The 18,432-nt window shown below is 35.0% G+C and overlaps 2 protein-coding genes across 2 annotated transcripts; both read left to right on the forward strand.

Annotated features, from left to right (window-relative positions):
- Window positions 1-408: 408 nt before the first annotated feature.
- On the forward strand, window positions 409-6,520 carry LOC120331637 (alcohol dehydrogenase-like). Its single transcript, XM_039398749.2, has 8 exons — window positions 409-625; window positions 1,075-1,243; window positions 1,476-1,617; window positions 1,764-1,924; window positions 3,401-3,510; window positions 3,925-4,110; window positions 4,272-4,421; window positions 6,070-6,520. The coding sequence occupies exons 1-8, from the start codon at window positions 530-532 to the stop codon at window positions 6,172-6,174; spliced, it is 1,119 nt and encodes a 372-aa protein (XP_039254683.2). The 5' UTR covers window positions 409-529; the 3' UTR covers window positions 6,175-6,520.
- Window positions 6,521-9,799: 3,279 nt separating this feature from the next.
- Window positions 9,800-16,283, forward strand: LOC120330678 (P-selectin-like). Its single transcript, XM_078113635.1, has 7 exons — window positions 9,800-10,214; window positions 10,692-10,783; window positions 10,854-10,946; window positions 11,464-11,557; window positions 11,667-14,000; window positions 14,316-14,470; window positions 14,809-16,283. Exons 1-7 carry the CDS (start codon window positions 10,133-10,135, stop codon window positions 14,992-14,994), a joined length of 3,036 nt encoding a protein of 1,011 aa, XP_077969761.1. The 5' UTR covers window positions 9,800-10,132; the 3' UTR covers window positions 14,995-16,283.
- Window positions 16,284-18,432: the final 2,149 nt, after the last annotated feature.

Genomic DNA, 18,432 nt, shown 5'->3' on the forward strand with positions numbered 1-18,432 from the left:
TTATCGCGCCACCGACTTTAATTCAATTCAGTGGAAAACACGTTTTTGTAATAAATATTGTATTTTTTGCAACAGAATTTTGCTAGTTTTGCTAATATGACAGTGGCACTCAGGTTCTGGTATAGGCTTTGTGGCGCAGTAGGATTAGAATTGCTCGCACGTACCAGATAACATAAACTAAATACTCGATTCGCGGACACACCATCCAAAATTGTTATTTTTCTGCGAGCCGCACAAATTTTTTCTGCGAGCCGCATTTGGCCCGCGGGCCGCAGTTTTCACACCCGTGCCTTATAGGAAAACTAGGTACAAAGCAGGCTCTGTATGCAGAAATTTATTTCACATGTAGGTGTGAAAGTTTTAGGCTTACATTCATATATATCTTAAGTTTCAGAACTTAAGAAGTGAGCTCGCTTACATTCACGGTACAAAATGAAAGAATCTAAATTAATGTAATATTCTCAATAGTGAGTAGAAACTTTTTTTTCATAAGTTGAGTAATCAGACACAAAACTTAGACGAATCCATCATGAAACGAATGGAAATTCCTTGTTCGAAAGAACCAATGATATTGAAAGACATTGATACGATTCCAGAACCACCGAAAGGTGGAGTTACAATTAAGGTAAAGAACAGTTTGGTCGGTTAGTTTGTTAGTAATAACTGCAAGTATGTGATTATATACGTATATGTATTTATGTCGGAATATTTATATATATCTTGATGCCAGGGTTCAATATCCCCTTTGTTGTTAAGTATCACTGTTTTGTAAAATTATATTTCATTATAAATTATCTATGTTTTGCTAACATGGAATCCATAAGTTTATGTACGAAAAAAGAAAATAATTTATTATCAATTTTGGCCCGATGTTTTTAGGTTTTTATTTTGCACTGTCGCAAAATAGTATATATACTATAGTTGTCTGTTAATATATACAATCAATCCAAAAAGAATTCCAGTCAGAGTTATACATCAACAACCTAAAACAAATCTCAAGTATATCGACGATTTGAATTCCATATTGTGAAATGATTTGACATTCTTGTGAAACACACTTTTGTTTTAATTCAGGCAGCTTTTTGTGGAATATGCCACTCAGATGTTCACATGTTCGATGATGAATTAGATATTGGTGGAGGGATATTTCTGAAGACACAGGATATCAATCCAAATGTTGAATATCCAATCGTGTTGGGGCATGAAATATCTGGGACCGTTCATGCTATTGGAGAAGAAGCCGGTGAACGCGTAAATTTTTATAAAATACAGTATTTCAAATGATGATAGTAGACAATAAAATATGACACAAATGCAATTGTTGATGAGTGCAAATGTATCTACCGTAGTTCATTAACCGACTCAAAAATGGTTTAGCACCGTTTTAAATGAACACCAAAATAAAGTAGCGACAAGGCTATCATTCAGACCATACAATCATATTCAGGAGATGATTTTAATAAATTTGTATTTAGATAATACGGACTTGAAAGTTGGTGACAGAGTTATTGTCTATCCATGGCTTGGCTGTAGTGACTGCGGATTATGCGATGGAGAACAAGCAAATTTTTGTTGTGGACAATCAAATTATATTGGATGCTCTGGACCTAATGGCGGGTAAATATCTTATGTTGAGCTTCACTCACTCACTATATATATATCAAATTTGGGTGGTATATTTCGTTTTATTCTTTCCTATTTTTACACTTTATATGTTTTTTACAAAATAAAAATCATTCAATTGTATGCATTTCTTGCTCTAGATATTCTGAGTACATGAAAGTTACCAACCCAAAATACGTGCTAAAATTGCCTGACAATATACCATTGGATATCGCAGCAATGCTGCCATGTTCAGCACTAACCGGATATAACGCTGTATCAAAAGTGAAACCAACAATAGAAAGATTCATCAACGCCAAAGGTATATCATTGTATTTCAGTCTTTTAGTTTGTAGAAGGCCTATAATTTTAACCCGTACTTCTCGGTTCGGTACAGTTCAAAATAAATATTACATACAAAGGTTGAATGATTTAGGTTTACTCCCGTGAAAATATTTCTATGGATGGCTATAGCAGTCAGGCGTCAAAAATGTAAACGATCTTGTTTACTAACATTGAATTTACAAAATTCAACAACGCTATCTTTGATATGCGCTATCAACAATTTTGTCTTATCGAAAAAATTCTTGAATAAGAGTGATCTTACATGGGAAAAGTAAATATTTGTTTTAGAATGTAAAATATCCGGTTCAGCGAACGGCACTGCAATGAATTACAAACGGATTTGTTTCAATCGCATCGAAGTAATTTGAGTGTCGCAGAATATAAAACCCACGATCTTTGCGTGTCATAGTCTGAACAAGCTCCATTTGGTAGCTAACTGATCTATGCCTCTTGGAGTGTTTCAGTCGTTCTTTTACCTCTATTATATAATTCAAACCGATGTTATATATGAAACATACCTAATGCAATACAGTAATCCGGATGACGCATATAATAAAATTTCCTAGCTTCGCTGTTTCATTATGCTTTGATACTTTGACATATTATCAGTCGTGAAATTGCGGTACCTGTTAAGGTGTTACTAATTTATTGTCAGCTCCTGTGCAGTGATACGAGACTATAAAATTATCGTGTTGGCACCGAGCGGTGATAAAAAACTTACATAGCAAATAATGAACAATTGAATTTAAAACGAAATGGGAGCAATCATCTGATTTTCTATATAAAGTTCGAGGTTTTTACCACTACAAAGGCGTACCGACAATTGAAAGAATGTTTTATTAAAATCAAACAAACAGACAGACGATTTAACAATGATACATCAAATATAAAATACCGCATACATACAATACTACTAATGTATAATGTACCAGTTACATTTATTAAACAAGTTTGAGCAAATCGATTCGCTGGACCTCATCTGTAAGGCAGAATCACAAGCTGCCATTGGCAGGCCGGCATTTTTATAACTATGTATCCTTGAAGGTGACCGTACATTTGAACCCATGTGTATATCCCGGGGTTCAATCAATATGCGTGTGCTAAAACCCATGGGTTAGTATGAGTTCAAATATCTGCAAAACAAAAAATTTCCATAGGTGCAATAGTCGGTTCAAATGTACAGGAACCATCCTTGAAAACTAGATGATAGTAAATAAATTACGTTCACATAACAAATCATTGAAGTACACATGTCCACGACCATGTAATGACCATTTATGGACGTTACCCTTCTCCAAAACAAAAAGTAGCAAGAGTATTGGTGTCGGCTGGTAGTGATTATTAATATCATGTTCTCACAAGTTAATATAATTCTATAACATTGATATACCAGAAACAATTTGAAGCATCTGCTGGACTTTGGACATTAATCATGATTTTGTACTTTATGAAGGTAAAGCTACTTTGCTAATTATTGGAGCAGGAGGACTTGGATTGTGGTGTCTACAAACGGCAAAGGCAGTTTTACCGGAAGGAACGCGGATAATAATCTCCGATATAAGTGTAAGTGGATGGCGAGTTTTTTTTCTCAGTTTGGAGTCAGTTACACTACCGATTGTAAAAGAAAACTTTTTCAAAAGAAAAAATGCACATGTATATTCAAAAGTGATTATGCGTGCAAGAAACTAATATGAAAATGCCACCTTAGTGGGTGAAACTTCGAAAGAGTCCATGAAATACAAAAATTATCAAATCAGATTACCGGTAATATTATTAAACTGACAACATTAATTTAAATGGCATTTGCTATACTTCAAATTGCTTTTTTTCTAATTTAAGCATGGGCCACTGCAAAAGAGTAGAAATAAGAAAGATAAACAGCCAATGAATAGAAACTAATTGTATATGTACTTGGGATAGTTTTTGGTCAAATTCAAATGTCTTTTAATATGATAATTTTGTGTAATTTTATTCAAGCAACCTAAATTGGAAAATGCTCTTGCACACGGTGCGGATGACACAGTTTTGTGGGATCCTTCTTTCAGTAAAGAAGATATAATAAACAAAACAAAAGAGAAAGGAAGTGATGGCTCTATTCAAGCCGTTATAGATTTTGTCAACTCGGCTGCAACATCATCAAGAGCTATGGGAGTTCTTTCGAAGGTATGATTAATTCAGCTAAAATCACGCAAAAAAGATTGAATGTCCGTCGACAATTCCTATATTCTACGCAACAGTGTATCTCAAATGTACCCAGCAAGTATAGCCAACTTGGGAAAGGTTTGGTTTAATGATTCAAGTTCAGCATCAACCTTTTATTTTAGGGTGGTACTATTGCTATGGTGGGATTATTTGGCGGATCATTAGAAATCTCCCTGCCATTGTTTGCATTTCTTCTTCAACAAATTCATGGAGTATTTGTCGGTTCTCTGGATCAATTAAAAGAACTTGTACAATTAGCTTCAAATACCAAGGTAATGTACATTTAAACAAGCCGGTAGGCGCCCAGGATCTCCGCTGATAGTTGAGGCCCGCACTCATGCAACCGGTTACCACCCATAGAAACCTGAGGATCTCTAACGGCAGCGCGATTCAGAAAATGAGTGGGTTGTTACCGTAACTTGCGAAAAAAAAACTAAAAATTTCATAAAGATCGGCGTGTTTTTCGTTGCTACCATGGGAACGAAACTTCAATCCGGACTTTCTATAAAACGCAACTTAATAGGGTGATGGGATAATCGACGTGTAAAATTTCATTCAGATTGGTCCAGCTGTTAAGACGCTATATCTAAACAGACAGACAGATACACAGACAGAACAAGCCGGTAGGCGCCCAGTTAGATTTCCGCCATTGCTTGAGGCCCGCATTATTTCAGTTTACTAACGGATAATAGGAGACACTACTAAAAACGCTAGTTCATTTCAAACGCTGCGCGTTTCGTAGACTCACTCGCGTGACTGGTATATTGTAACTGAAAATTAAAAAATAATCTTCAGTAAAATCCCTAAGGCTCCTCCAGTTTATGGAGTAACGAGATCAAAGATAACTTATTGGAAAGAGTATTTTGCTATGCGGAAGGTAGCGTTCTTGGAATTTTAATTTTCGACTTGGTTGGCGAGAAAACGGCGATAAGTTGTGAAAAAAATTTCATAACGATCGGCGCGTTTTTCGTTGTTACCATGGAAATGAAACCTCCATCCGGACTTTCCATAAAACGCAATACTAGGGTGGCTTGATAACCCATGTGAAAAATTTCATCCAGATTGGTCCAGCCGTTAAGACGCTACATCTAAACAAACAGACAGACAGATATACCGACAGACAAGCCGCTAGGCGCCCATCAGGGTCTCCGCTGATAGTTGAGGCCCTCACTTAGGCGCGACCGGTTACCATCTATGAAAACTTGCGCAGTTACCGAAATTGCCTGTTCATTTTGAACGCTGTGCGTCTGCTTTTCATCGTTGCGGGAGGAATAAAATGTGGCTAATTATTGAAAATTCCCAGAGCTTCGCCAATTTACAAGGTATCGAAATGAATGGCGGCTTGTTAGGGAAAGCATTTTTTTCCGCGAAGGGTAGCAATCTCAGAATTTTAATTTTCGACTTAGTTTACGAGGAAATTGCGACAGATTCTCAAAAAATTAGAAATTTCTCGACGATTGGATGTTATTTGGTTGGTGCCATGGAAACGAAACACCAATCCAGCCTTTCGAGGAAACGAATAATACTAGGATGACAGATTAACCTACATGAGAAATTTCATCCAAATTGATCCAGCCGTTTAGAGGCTACATATAAACAGACAGACAGGACGACTGAGAATAAGGGTCTCCTATAGAGCGGAGATCCAACAGACAGAATGACTGATAATAAGGGTCTCCTAGAGCGGAGATCCAACAACTGATAATAAGGGTCTCCTAGAGCGGAGATCCAATATAAACAATTGTGGTTTCATAAATAGTAACAGAAAACGCGATAATGGGACACGAATAGGTTTAAGAAGTAATCTCTTTTGGTACTTGACCGACCTTCTCAATGAATCGTTTTTTTAATATCCTTGATAGCGCGGAAAAAGTCGAATAACATTAACAAACACACAATATATTTTCATTCGATGTACAGCTGAAGCCACCTGAGATATCTCATGTCAAGCTTGAAGAGGTGCCAGAGATGCTAGCAAAGCTGCGTAGAGGCGAAATCACCGGAAGAACCTTAGTGAAGTTTTAATATGGAGCGTTGTTCAATTTAAGGGACTAATGAATTCATTATTTCACCTTCAAATGATTAATATTATTTAGAATAGTAGCTATAAGTTTTCGTAAGGCCCAGCAAAATCAATACTGACAAACTTTGGAATAATGATACAAACCAATAATTTCTGAATTGTTTTCATTCTACTATACTATTCCAACGTTTAATTTTTAAGGTTTTTAACTTATTCATGTAACGTTTGATTTATTGATCTTGAGATATATACCATGTGCAACACGCGTCATATGATCAAAAATATATATATAATTCAACTTGAGGCAGATAATCAAACATACATGCATAATAAAACATACAAAAATGAAGAAAAAAAAAACACGTTTAAGTTTGTTGGAAGAAGATATGGGCAGTGGGCAGTTGACATATATTTGATTTTTTTCTATTCGACACGAACAATATTTCACACTTGTGCGACTACAGAACAACCAGATTGCAATTACCGTCGCCAGTTCTATACCTTATCTAAACTCAAACATTCGAGTTTAAAACAACTACTAGCAACAAGTAACAAAGCGAACCCACTGGCGATATCAATCAATGACAACAAAAACCAAAAATTTTGTCAACAACAAACACGCCATTGATATATATTAAATACTCGGGATTTTCATATATGATCATGGACGGTCACGAAATTGAATGCTCACACCGAAAGCCTTTTTGCCTACCTCACACTAACCTGCATATGCTAGCCAAATACTAGTGCTTAATGCACTGCAAAAATATGAATGTGGTATAAGCTTGATATAAGTCGTTAACAAATCTTTGCCCCTAGAAAGGTATTTTCGAACTTGTGCAAAATCGTTTTCCGCAAGTCAGGTCTCATTTTCCTGGAATTTTTGATAGCAGGCTTATAGGTACGTGGCCCTAGCAAAAACCTCTTCCTTGGCCGTAAATAATGTAGGGTGGTGGTAAAGCAGATGGAACCAGTTCAGAAAATATTCCGGAATTGAAAGTTACTAAAATGTGGCTATAGTGTTAATGGCTAATACGTGCCGGTCTCATCGCAATGACCCTAAAATCGTAAACAGCAGTATTACGCTTAGAACATTGGTCCCTTCGAATACTAAAATATTAGATAATAGCGTACTGAGTTTCAAATAAAATATGGAGAAAATGGAATGTAGACCTAAACGTCCTCAATGCTTCGAAACGCTGTATTAGTTTATTTGGCCATGGTATTATATATGTTCATGGAAACTTACTAAACTAAAACAAAATTTATTCATATTCACTTGAACTGTACAAAGGGTGCCTCAAATTCCGAGTAATCCTGTCAAAAGTATGGCCTGAGTAAGCTGTACCAATTCTAGACTATTACTCATTATATGGCTCTGTAAAGCATGCCTACAAGTAAAATGTTTTTTAAATATATATAAACAAAACGTGAATATATAATAATAGAAGGGATTATGAAGATTGATGTGGACAATGACTCGACTAGAAAGTACATCACAAATTCCCAGAAATATTATGAAAATTGGTTAGAATTTCTACCTCCAACCTATATTTCTCATGATTGATAATAGTTTGCCTGTCGGTATTTATATACATTTATGCCGGGTGGTGCAATCGGTTAGTGCGTCAGGATTTTTCGTATTGGAGATTTGACGAACGTGATCAAGTTATGTAACGAAAAAATTGAAATGTACATGTTTCACAACTCGAAAATAGACCTGCCAGATATGCGGTAGAAAAGACTCACTGGCGGAAAAGTTTGATAACTTTGTAGCTTACATGAAATGCTTGTTTCACAATATTTCGTTGTACATGGATACGTATTTAAACATGACATTTCTAACTGTGAACAATGAATCCATGAAATTAATCACCGCAAAATTGACTCCAAAATATATGCCCAAAAAATGAAAAATTTGCCACGAAAGTTGAACTAATTACAAATATATAAATGCAACTGTATGCAAATACAGTTAGTAGCCGCGCATCATAAAACTTACAAATCAATTTCCACGAATTTTAGGAAAACTTTAGATAATGAGTCAAGGTTGCGTTATATTGTGCCAAAATTGTTATACTGATGTTCTTTCTGAGAATTACATTTATTCTGAGAAATGCATTGCAATGATGATGTCGTGTATTATTGATAGTCGAGCTATTACTTATAAACTAAAGATTAGGAATGAAATTCTTCTATCGAAGATATTACTAACATAGTTGAAGTTTGTTTCATTTATCGCGTTAATTCTAAGCATCTACCACAGCGTGTCGGATATACCTCAAGAACGATCGCAATTTCTCCATTCTCTACGCCTTGAGGAAATTAACAACGAAAACGGACGTGTTTAATAACAATAATGATACAATCGAAATCGAAAAATTGTCGAATGCTTTAAAATTGTTACGCGTGGTCATCAAATGATGATAAGATAAGGTTTTGCAACACTATAGAATATATGATAGAAGGTGTGGTATCATAAAATTATCTTTGATTTCAAATTTCGGATATTTACCTACGTATTTATTAGTAATATAAAAAAGCGCGTAATGGAAAAGAATTCAGTCAGAAAATGAGGTATATAGTTGTCAATGAAATTGATTTGCCCCCCAATAGGATGTCTACTTTTCGTTGGATTTCAGTGTAAATTTTAGTATTTTAATTTAACATCCTGGTGGAATAAGTCGAGTGGAATACGTCGAAGTGTAAAGATACGGTGTCTTCAGTTATAGAGTCATGCAAAATTTTATAGTAATTAGGCTGAATATCGAAATGTAGGCTGTTACATTTGGTAAATTTTGCAAGCATCCAAAGTAGAGTTTCTAATAAAACATATCATTTGTTTCAGTACTTCCGGTTGTTTAATAGTTTTCGTTGAAATTTTTTGGCAATAAAATTGATGGAATTTTCCCTTTTTAGATGCCAGGTGAAAATAAAATTCACTGTAGTCATGCCGCTCTGTTTGAGGAACGTGTTGCATGCGTAGGTCAATGTGACATTATATAAATTAAACATTAATGTATAAATAAATATAAATTACCAGACATATAAATCATTATTTTTACGTATATATAATTGTATGTATATAAACATGTACCATATGACAAGGTCGCGGTCAGTCACGATAGATATTGAAACTTATTAACATGGCAAAGGGCTGCGCATAATAGCGCACTTGCTCAGGTACCTTCGAGTTCAGTATTCTGTAAGTTGATAACACCAAAACAAAAGGAACATCTGTTCCAAGTTTTAAGAAGGCAATGCTAATAATCAACATTGGATTGAAAAATAAACGGATAGTGGATTAATATTCATTTTTAGGACTTTAACACAAATATAGCGTTTTTATCAGGCGAAGACAAAATTTAGGAGCAATTTTTACAGCCTTATAAAACTTCTTGAGTGTACGTGGAATTTATGTAATAGCATTCCGAGCAATCAATCGCAGAATTAAAATTATTCAGCTCGTAAATTTAAACGTAACATATCTTTGACCTGTAACGGCGCGCAAAAGCAATATTGTTATGAAACATAATAATACGTAATTTATATCTTTATTTGTCTTGACTTGTCATCTTCTATTACGCTTATTTGCAATTTCGCACAATTCAGAACATGTTGACTATGAGTAACATCGTTTAATCCAATTAAGTGACAGTGTATTTTTTTTCCAATTTTTAAGCTTAACAAAATTACCTTTCGTTGGAATACAATATAAAAACTTACTTATAAACGGTTTACTTATTTATTCAATACAGTTTACTCACTTTTCAAAACTCAACGGTAACCGTGGTTTAGTATATAATTGCAGCAATTTTCGGTGTCATATTTCAATAAATTCGAACTGCAAAACCGTCATAAAAGGTGAATTCAGGTCCATTTTTTCAGATTTGCACAGAACATATCTGAGCTTGAGAACTTTTTATTCTTTCATATGTCAAACAAGGGCTAAAACTTAATATGTATACCTTAATGCTCAATGAATTTGGAGGGTTGAGAAGGGGGATACTCCTACTCTTGGTGTACGTACAACTAACTGAAGGTAAGAACGTTAACGCGTTAAAATTTTTCAGTAAGGTATAATATAAATTCTGATGCATCGTTACTTACTTACTTACCTGGTTGCGTAATACACGAACATCGATAAAGAATATTTGTTGCTACGAATTTTAGAATAGCTTTATTTTGGTTAAGTATGGAATGATTAGATATGTACTTCATCGTCAAATCATCTGTTCTGACAACAATTCGGCAGTTTATCATCTCCTTAAATTTCAATAAAGTTGTCATGACGGAAACAATAGGGTGCGCGTTATTTATGTAGTTTGCTCCAATTAATATTATTATTACCGTAAAAAGATTCACAAGCGGTCACTTGCTTGGGGGCAACATGTTGATCCAATGAAGCCATGATACTGGGTATATATTGTGCATAGTATATTTACATATACTGTATAAATAAAAAATAATTTGAATTCTAATTAAAGCCGTGTAAAACCAAAGTTTGAATTCAATGCAGGACTGAAATGCTGGACATGCGACGGCAAACGATCGCTTTCAGAATGCTATGCGCAGTATGGAAAGATGCTCGAATGTCAAAACCCTGATGATGTAAGAGATATGAATATAATTTTTCGTGAAAAAATAAACATATTATCGATGTACTATTTATTGATTGTAGGTCTGCCAAAACGACTACAGATTTAGGGCTGGTTTGCCGCTGCTTATAAAAGGATGTAAGCAGGAGCAAGCTTGTTTGAATGAAGAAAAAGAGGTAAGGTGTATTTTTATTACCATTGGGAATTTCGGTTTACCGAGAATTGGGTGAAAAAACAGGTTCCGAGTAGAAACATATTTTGTCAAAAATTGCAACTTGTGTACCATGGCGAATATTTGAGGCCCGTAAAACTGTGTTAAGTGGAAATATTCGTAGTTTAATATTTTTTGAATTCCCATTTTTAGAAATATATTTGTATGCTATTTTTATTAATTTCTATATATGGTTCATTGGTAGAGCTATTCAAAAAATTTATTATGACTATCAATTTTTTTGGGTGAAAACTTGTATGTGCCCAAGTTTTGAATAGCAATTAAACTTTATTATCACAAAAAAGAGAAATAAACTTTATAGAGGAATTAGTTCGGATTCGGACAGACTTACGTATGATAAAATTGGATTGACGGGATTAAACCAAATTTGACCCAAGCCACAGAAAATATGCAGTATCAGTAAAAAATAACCATAGAAAAAGCAAGCATATGGAGCTTGAGTTCTTTTTTACTTTCTATAGCATAAAAATCAATGTGGTCGAGGGAAAAATAACGCCTGCAGATGCTGCTGCAAAACAAACGGGTGTAATAGAAAAGTATCAGGATGTGTTCCTCGTAAGTTATTTTATTGTTGTTTTTGTTCGTTAATCAGAACATGATTTAGTTTGTACATGCATGTATGTCCACGTATCGACGGAATAATAAAACGCATTACTTATTACAGCCCCGGCCCCGTGCAAGAAACCTAGAGCTCCAATCAACGGACTAGTGTTCTGTGACCGCGAGCTAAATTTTGGCGCAAAATGTAGATATCGTTGTATTTTTGGATACGAAAGAGAAGGCCCTCCTACATCAACCTGCGTGAAGAATCCTGACAAGCCAAAGAAAGGGTTATGGTCACCTGAGCCACCAATCTGCAAAAGAGTGTTCATTGAGTGCCTTCCACCTCGCACAAATCCACAAAATGGATTTGTCAGATGTGAAAACTCAAGAGAGTTTGCAAGGTACAAAAGATTTACTTTTGAAGGCACGAGATGTGTATATTCTTGCAAGCAAAATTACTATTTGAAAGGAAAGAAACTATCGCAGTGCAGATCGAATGGACTATGGAGCAACGATATACAACCGACTTGTGTGATCGGAAGATGCAGAATTCCAGTCCCAGATGAGAACAGAATTAATATTTGCACGAGTGGTTTTAAATTTGGAAGCAGTTGTAGATTCAAGTGCAAGCCCGGATATAGGCTGGTCGGGAAAGACTTCTCTGATTGTAATCAATTCGGTAGATCGGAACGCGGATTTTGGTCACAAGGTCTACCAAGATGTGACAAGATTAAATGTTCAAATCTAGATGATCCGGAGAAAGGCAAAGTCTCCTGCCCGAACGGCACTGACTTGGAAAGCGTATGCCAATACAGATGTAACAAAGGATATGATTTGGACGATACAATACAAAAAATAGTATTGACAACATGCCAGTACGTGGACGTCGAAGAAGGGTCTGTTGACTGGAGTCGGAAGCCTCCTCCTACTTGCAGTAGAATCAGGTGTAATCCTCCATTCCAAAATCCAAAAAATGGGAAAGTAAAATGCACAAATAAGAACTGGCTAGACAGTGTATGTAGATTTTCTTGTGACAAAAATCATGTTGCTCCCTACGATACAGCTGGCTCTCTAAAGAGTGTCTGCCAGGACGATGGAGATAATGACAAATTTGGCGAATGGAGCATGAAAATGGCTTTTGATTGCAAACCTGTAACATGTGAGACTAATACTATCAAACTCATCAATTCAATAGTGACATGCACGCAAGGAAATAGTGTTGGCAGTACTTGTAAAATTGAGTGCTTAAGAGGATACGCATTTGAAGGTTCACAAGTTGGAGTAATCAACACAACATGCAGAAGCACTAATTCAATGTCATATAAAGGTTCTTGGACTTTGATACCACCTCAATGTAGCATTATCAAATGCCCCCCATTACCTCCTGTTGAACATGGAACAACGAAGTGTTCTAACAAAGACTATATAATTGGAACGAAGTGTAAATTTGCTTGTAATAAGAACTACCGTATGATAGGAAAAGCACAAACATCCTGTCGAGATATTGAAAAGGATGGCGACACAACAGGAGAGTGGACTAATCCTCCGCCGAAATGCAGTCTTGGAAAATGCCCACCTATACTATTTGACGACCGAACTGTTGTACGGGACTGTACAGCCCCGGAAGGGTATGATGTATTAGAATTCAGAGTGGGCACCCAATGCCGATACACGTGTAAAGATGATAGTTATTACATGCTCAATGAATTTACCAATGAACCAATACTCAGAGATGAAGTGCTCGCATCATGCACCGATAGACGTTTATGGAGTAATCCGGCACCGAGGTGTATAAAAAAGATATGTCTTCCCGTGCCCAAAGCTCTAACCAATGGATATTTTCCAAAATGCACAAATGGAAATATAATTGGATCAACCTGCGTATTCAGATGCAAAGAAAAATATGAGCTAACCCAGCCTAGGCCTATAAAATGCATCGCAGACGACGACAATGATGCATATGGAACATGGGATGGGGAATTGCCAACATGCAAACGCAGTCATTGCGACGATTTTGGAATGGTGAAACATGGTACTCTAAATTGCACAGAGGGTTCAAGAATCGGATCTGTGTGTCAGCTCACATGTAAAGATCGTTACACGACAAAGCAATATGAAACTACAGCATGCCTTGATACAATTGACTGGAGTTCCCGCCAATTTTTTTGTTGCGTCCGATGTTTATTCAATAAACGAATTAGGGTTTTGGGTGTTTACGATTCTTCAGCTTTCCGGACAAAGCTTGACTGGGAATATATGGTTGATTTTACGGAATCTTATCTATCTTATATGGTACGGTACGGATTCGACATTGAGTTTTCTGCTTTCAACTATGCGAAAGACGTTGACACCTCTAATTTGATCAAGATGAAAAAATTGAGAGACCGAGAGGATGTGAGTGAAGTATCTGCGGATTTGGAATATATGTGCGACAAAGAATGTTTGAAAGACAATGGTAAGACAATATTACCGTTTCACAAATGTACTGCGTATGGTTGTGTATGGAACGTAAATGGTTCACACGCGTCGTTCTAAATATCGCGCGAAGTCACATTGGTATCTGGGTAATATAACCAGAATACAAGTAGTGCAATTTTGCAAAATAGAGATATTTATCTTTACCAAGACGCCTGGGGTTAGGCGCCATTTATAACAGTAACTATACATACCCGTTTGAAGCAGATATGAGAAAGAAATATAACCCGATAAATCCGAAACGATAAAAACCTAAGGCTACATCTTTCTAATTAAAGCAAAATTTATATATTAGCTGCATATACTGGTCGGGCTTTACGATACATTGACGAAGAAGTATTCCCTGAAGTGGAAAAAAGAAGAGAACATTTCGTTATCTTGAGAACGACAGGAAGATCAAGAGATCAAACAGCGGCAATTGCAAAGAAACTCCGAGAGAAAAATATAAATGTAAGAGTAACTTTAAAATACACACACTATCTAGCTAGTTTAAAAGATGCGATGGAAGATAAGTTCATAGAAAAATGTCAACATTTAAACGGCATTTAACTTCCCCATGAAACGTCCGAATTCAGTCAATCAACTTCATTATAAGGTTATTATGCTTTCGTCAAAACACAGAAATTCGTAAATGAGGGAATTCACGATTTACTGTGGTTGCATTTCCATGAAAATGATAATATGACGGGTGCCTGTTGCGGGTGGCATAAATGTTCAGGCTACGCAAAAAAAGAAGAATGACAATACCCCATACGTTATTGGTAATCTATTTACTTTCTTTTACGTAGATTTTAGTCATCGGCATTCAAAGCAAGAAAGATTCGGAGGCACAACTGTTGCAGATCGCTGGTAAAGAACGTAACTATCTAGCGGTGAGAAAACCACAAGATTTAAGAAACGTGCCCGCAAAGATTTTCGAAATATCGCGAGAGACAGGCTGCACAGCTGCAAGCAAGACACAAAATTGCTCATAACGTTCCTACAATAGTCACAATCCATCACGGGTCAATGTTGAACATATTCATCTCACAGTGACACTAGATGCAGGACAAAAATAGAATTTCAAGATTTGCAAAAATGATTCTCATGGTATTTCAAGTATTATAAAATATTTGAATATGAGAGTTATGAGAATTGAGCAAGATCACACTTGTTTTCTTCTACAACTGCAACATTCTTCAACTTCCACTTGTTTGGTGCACAAAATTAGACCAGGCATTATCCCATTTCCACTCTTTTCTTCGTAAAGATGACTTGGCAATAAAATACATCCGAGGGGTGTCGCCAGCGATCACAGTATAACAATAAACATAATTAAAATCACTTAGTAAAGAAATCACTTTAATAAGATAGTATAATCTTTTCTAATCAATTAAATTTTTGATGTATGTCATGAATATATATTCGGTCTCATTGTTGCTATCTCTTTAGGTGTAAGAAATTATTTTATATCATGTTTCATCGGAACAATAAAACTAAAATTTGCAACATCGTTCTATGACAATATTCCCCGCGAAAGGTGTGGAAGACAGTCTAAGGTGGAAATGTATAGCGATTATACAAAAATTCAAATAGTGTAATTTAGTTTTTATATACCCATATTTGATTAGTTTTTGTGCGGAGAGGAAATTCAGATTTATCTGGCTTCAGAAAGATCAAATTTTTTTTCGATTTTCTAAAAAAAGATCATAAAAAAGTTGTTAAAGTTTCTGGAACTTATATAAAATGTTTTTTTTTTCAGTTTTGGCGCATTTTCGTCAGACTAAAAGTCCAATATTCTAGTCTGGCACTTGTCTGTGTTGCGTCCTAAAAACAAGAATTTGGTATTTAAATGAAACAGTCTTGTGGTTAATAATACCAAAGTCATATTCCCTCTGTGACTGTGAAAAAAAAATCGTCATGTCAATTTGTAATATATACTAAATATATAAATTTACAACACTACTCACCGAAATAACTTGAAAAAAAAAAATAATTACGGAAATTGATTTATATGTATTTTTGCTAAATATTAACTTTTCAAACACCAACTCTTGGGTCAAAAAACGAGCTCACGTTTAGGTAACGTAGCAGTAAAGTTCAATATCGTTCGAAAAGAAGTCAATTCCGAAAGGAAATTCACTTTTAGACCTTTTAAAAAATCGAAGAGCGATAGTTATTTATTTTGAATTGATGATTTGAATGAAAACTCTTCGTATGAAAAAAGCATCATTGTGGAAGTCTAACAAAAATTTACTCTCTGACTCGTTAGAACTGAAATGGCGCTATTTTGCTTTATTACCAGCAGGTGGTAAAGATTGATCGGTAGGAAAGAGAGGTTCAATATTAATACCGCTTTCCTTTAACACCCATAATGTGAACAATCAACCGTACTGAGTCGACATAATAAGCTATAGAAAGCTAGAATTCAATTTACTGAAATTTGAATCCAACATAAGAAGTTTCGGTTATATATTTTTAATTATACTGATATTTAATGATGACACGTTCACTATAGCTTTACTATTATAAATCATAACGTGCAGATTTCTACTTTTGTAAGCGTGCTGGAAGCTGACAATCGACCTTAGAGTCCAGACATGTAATTAACGCAATGATCTGTGTTGGCATTGATCGATAAGGTGCTGTTTGAGCAAAAAAGATCGAATAATAAAACTGTACAAAGTGCATATTCAATTAATACTTATCAATACATTAGTCTAAGTTGTTGAACATTATAGCAGTAGATTTATAGCCAAATATATGACATTATTCAATATTGGAATTAACGAGTAATTTAATAATTACAAATGGCAAAAAAAGTAAATAGCAATAGGTATTTTAAAATCCGACTAGTAACATCGAAAATTTCAACATCGAAATATTCGAATGACATATAAATTTTTTTCTTAACTTTGATAGAAATTTGTTTGATTATTTAAAATAATACATTTTGTTGTGTATGTCTCAAACAACATTAAAGTAAACAAGTATATACGCCAATACGCGTATATACAGAGATGCATGGAATTATTTTTGAATGACCCCCGCTACGCATTTGGCTGTTAAACAAAATACAGTCTACAGTCGGTAACTACACCGTGCAACACATTGGAAATTCCGATTGGTCTTATAAATACTTAAAATAAAATTATTTTCTCATTACAAAGAAAACAACAGGACTATATTTGAATAAAACAAAGTTTCAATGATTTCCATACCAGACTATACTTCATCCACCTCTATCAATCACATTCTTTGTCTGGACAGTACGTATCGTTAACGTGTTTAATAATTCAGACGAGACGTACAATTTTAATACTGACCGTTGATCAATTGTGTCCGACGAAACAAGTTATTCCCGTTCTCGATGATATGAATTAAAATGTAAAATGTTTAACTTATTATTTACTTTTTAATCCGGACGTGCGACAAATTTAAACTGAAAATTCTATTTTTACTTGAAGTCAGTAATTATTTATATTTCAAAGACATCAATCGTAGACAAAATATTCTGAACATTCAAATATGGAAAGGTCATGGGTAGGATAAATGATTTCAATTTATTCTGTAATATCTTATTATTAATTTTATCAATTTACCAAGTCAGGTCGGTAATTCGCTTCGAAGACTTTCTTTCACACACAAAGGCGATTTGTATGACCAATATGACTAGTTGATATAATTCCAATACCACGCGTTGACATGGTATATATATATACATTGTATGAAGTAAAACTATTATGATGATACACAAATTTTGAAGAAGTACAATTTCGCTTTATTAGTTAAACTCAACCTTAACAAAAAATATTTTTTAAATAGGTTCTATCTTTCATGACTTTACACATGCCCATATAAAACTGGTTTATGTTATGCGCGAGGAAATTTGGCCTCGCTATCTAAGCATCGTGAAATAGAATTCTACCGCTAATATTCAAACAATAGACCAGTGTCTTTTTAATCCAGAACTTATGATGTAATCCATTTCAGAATATCTCAGTCGAGTTTGCTAATAAGTGGCAGCAACATAAGATATATTACATCTTTGTATACGGCGCTTCTTTTAATAGTAAACATTTATGAATTTTTCAGTCTGCGATGCGATATACTCATGATCATCCAATTTATATACAGTAATTTTTTACAGACAACTACATATATTTGTGTTGGAGAAAGTTTCAACTCGTATTCATACAATACCCGTTACAAAAAATAACGCCTATTTGGAATACGTCACATCGGCTGATTGTTCCAATGACATTTCATGTAACCAATACAAACATGTATGGTGCGATGTCAAGTATTTGTGATAAAACAATAACTTATTAATTAACAAAATCGTATATCACGTTCCCGTGCCGCAATGACGTAGTGTTATCATTGCGTGAATCCGATTCAAATTCGTCCACGCCAACTATATTTATGTCACC

This window comes from Styela clava, chromosome 6 (assembly GCF_964204865.1).
Source record: "Styela clava chromosome 6, kaStyClav1.hap1.2, whole genome shotgun sequence".
In the NCBI taxonomy this organism is placed as follows: domain Eukaryota; kingdom Metazoa; phylum Chordata; class Ascidiacea; order Stolidobranchia; family Styelidae; genus Styela; species Styela clava.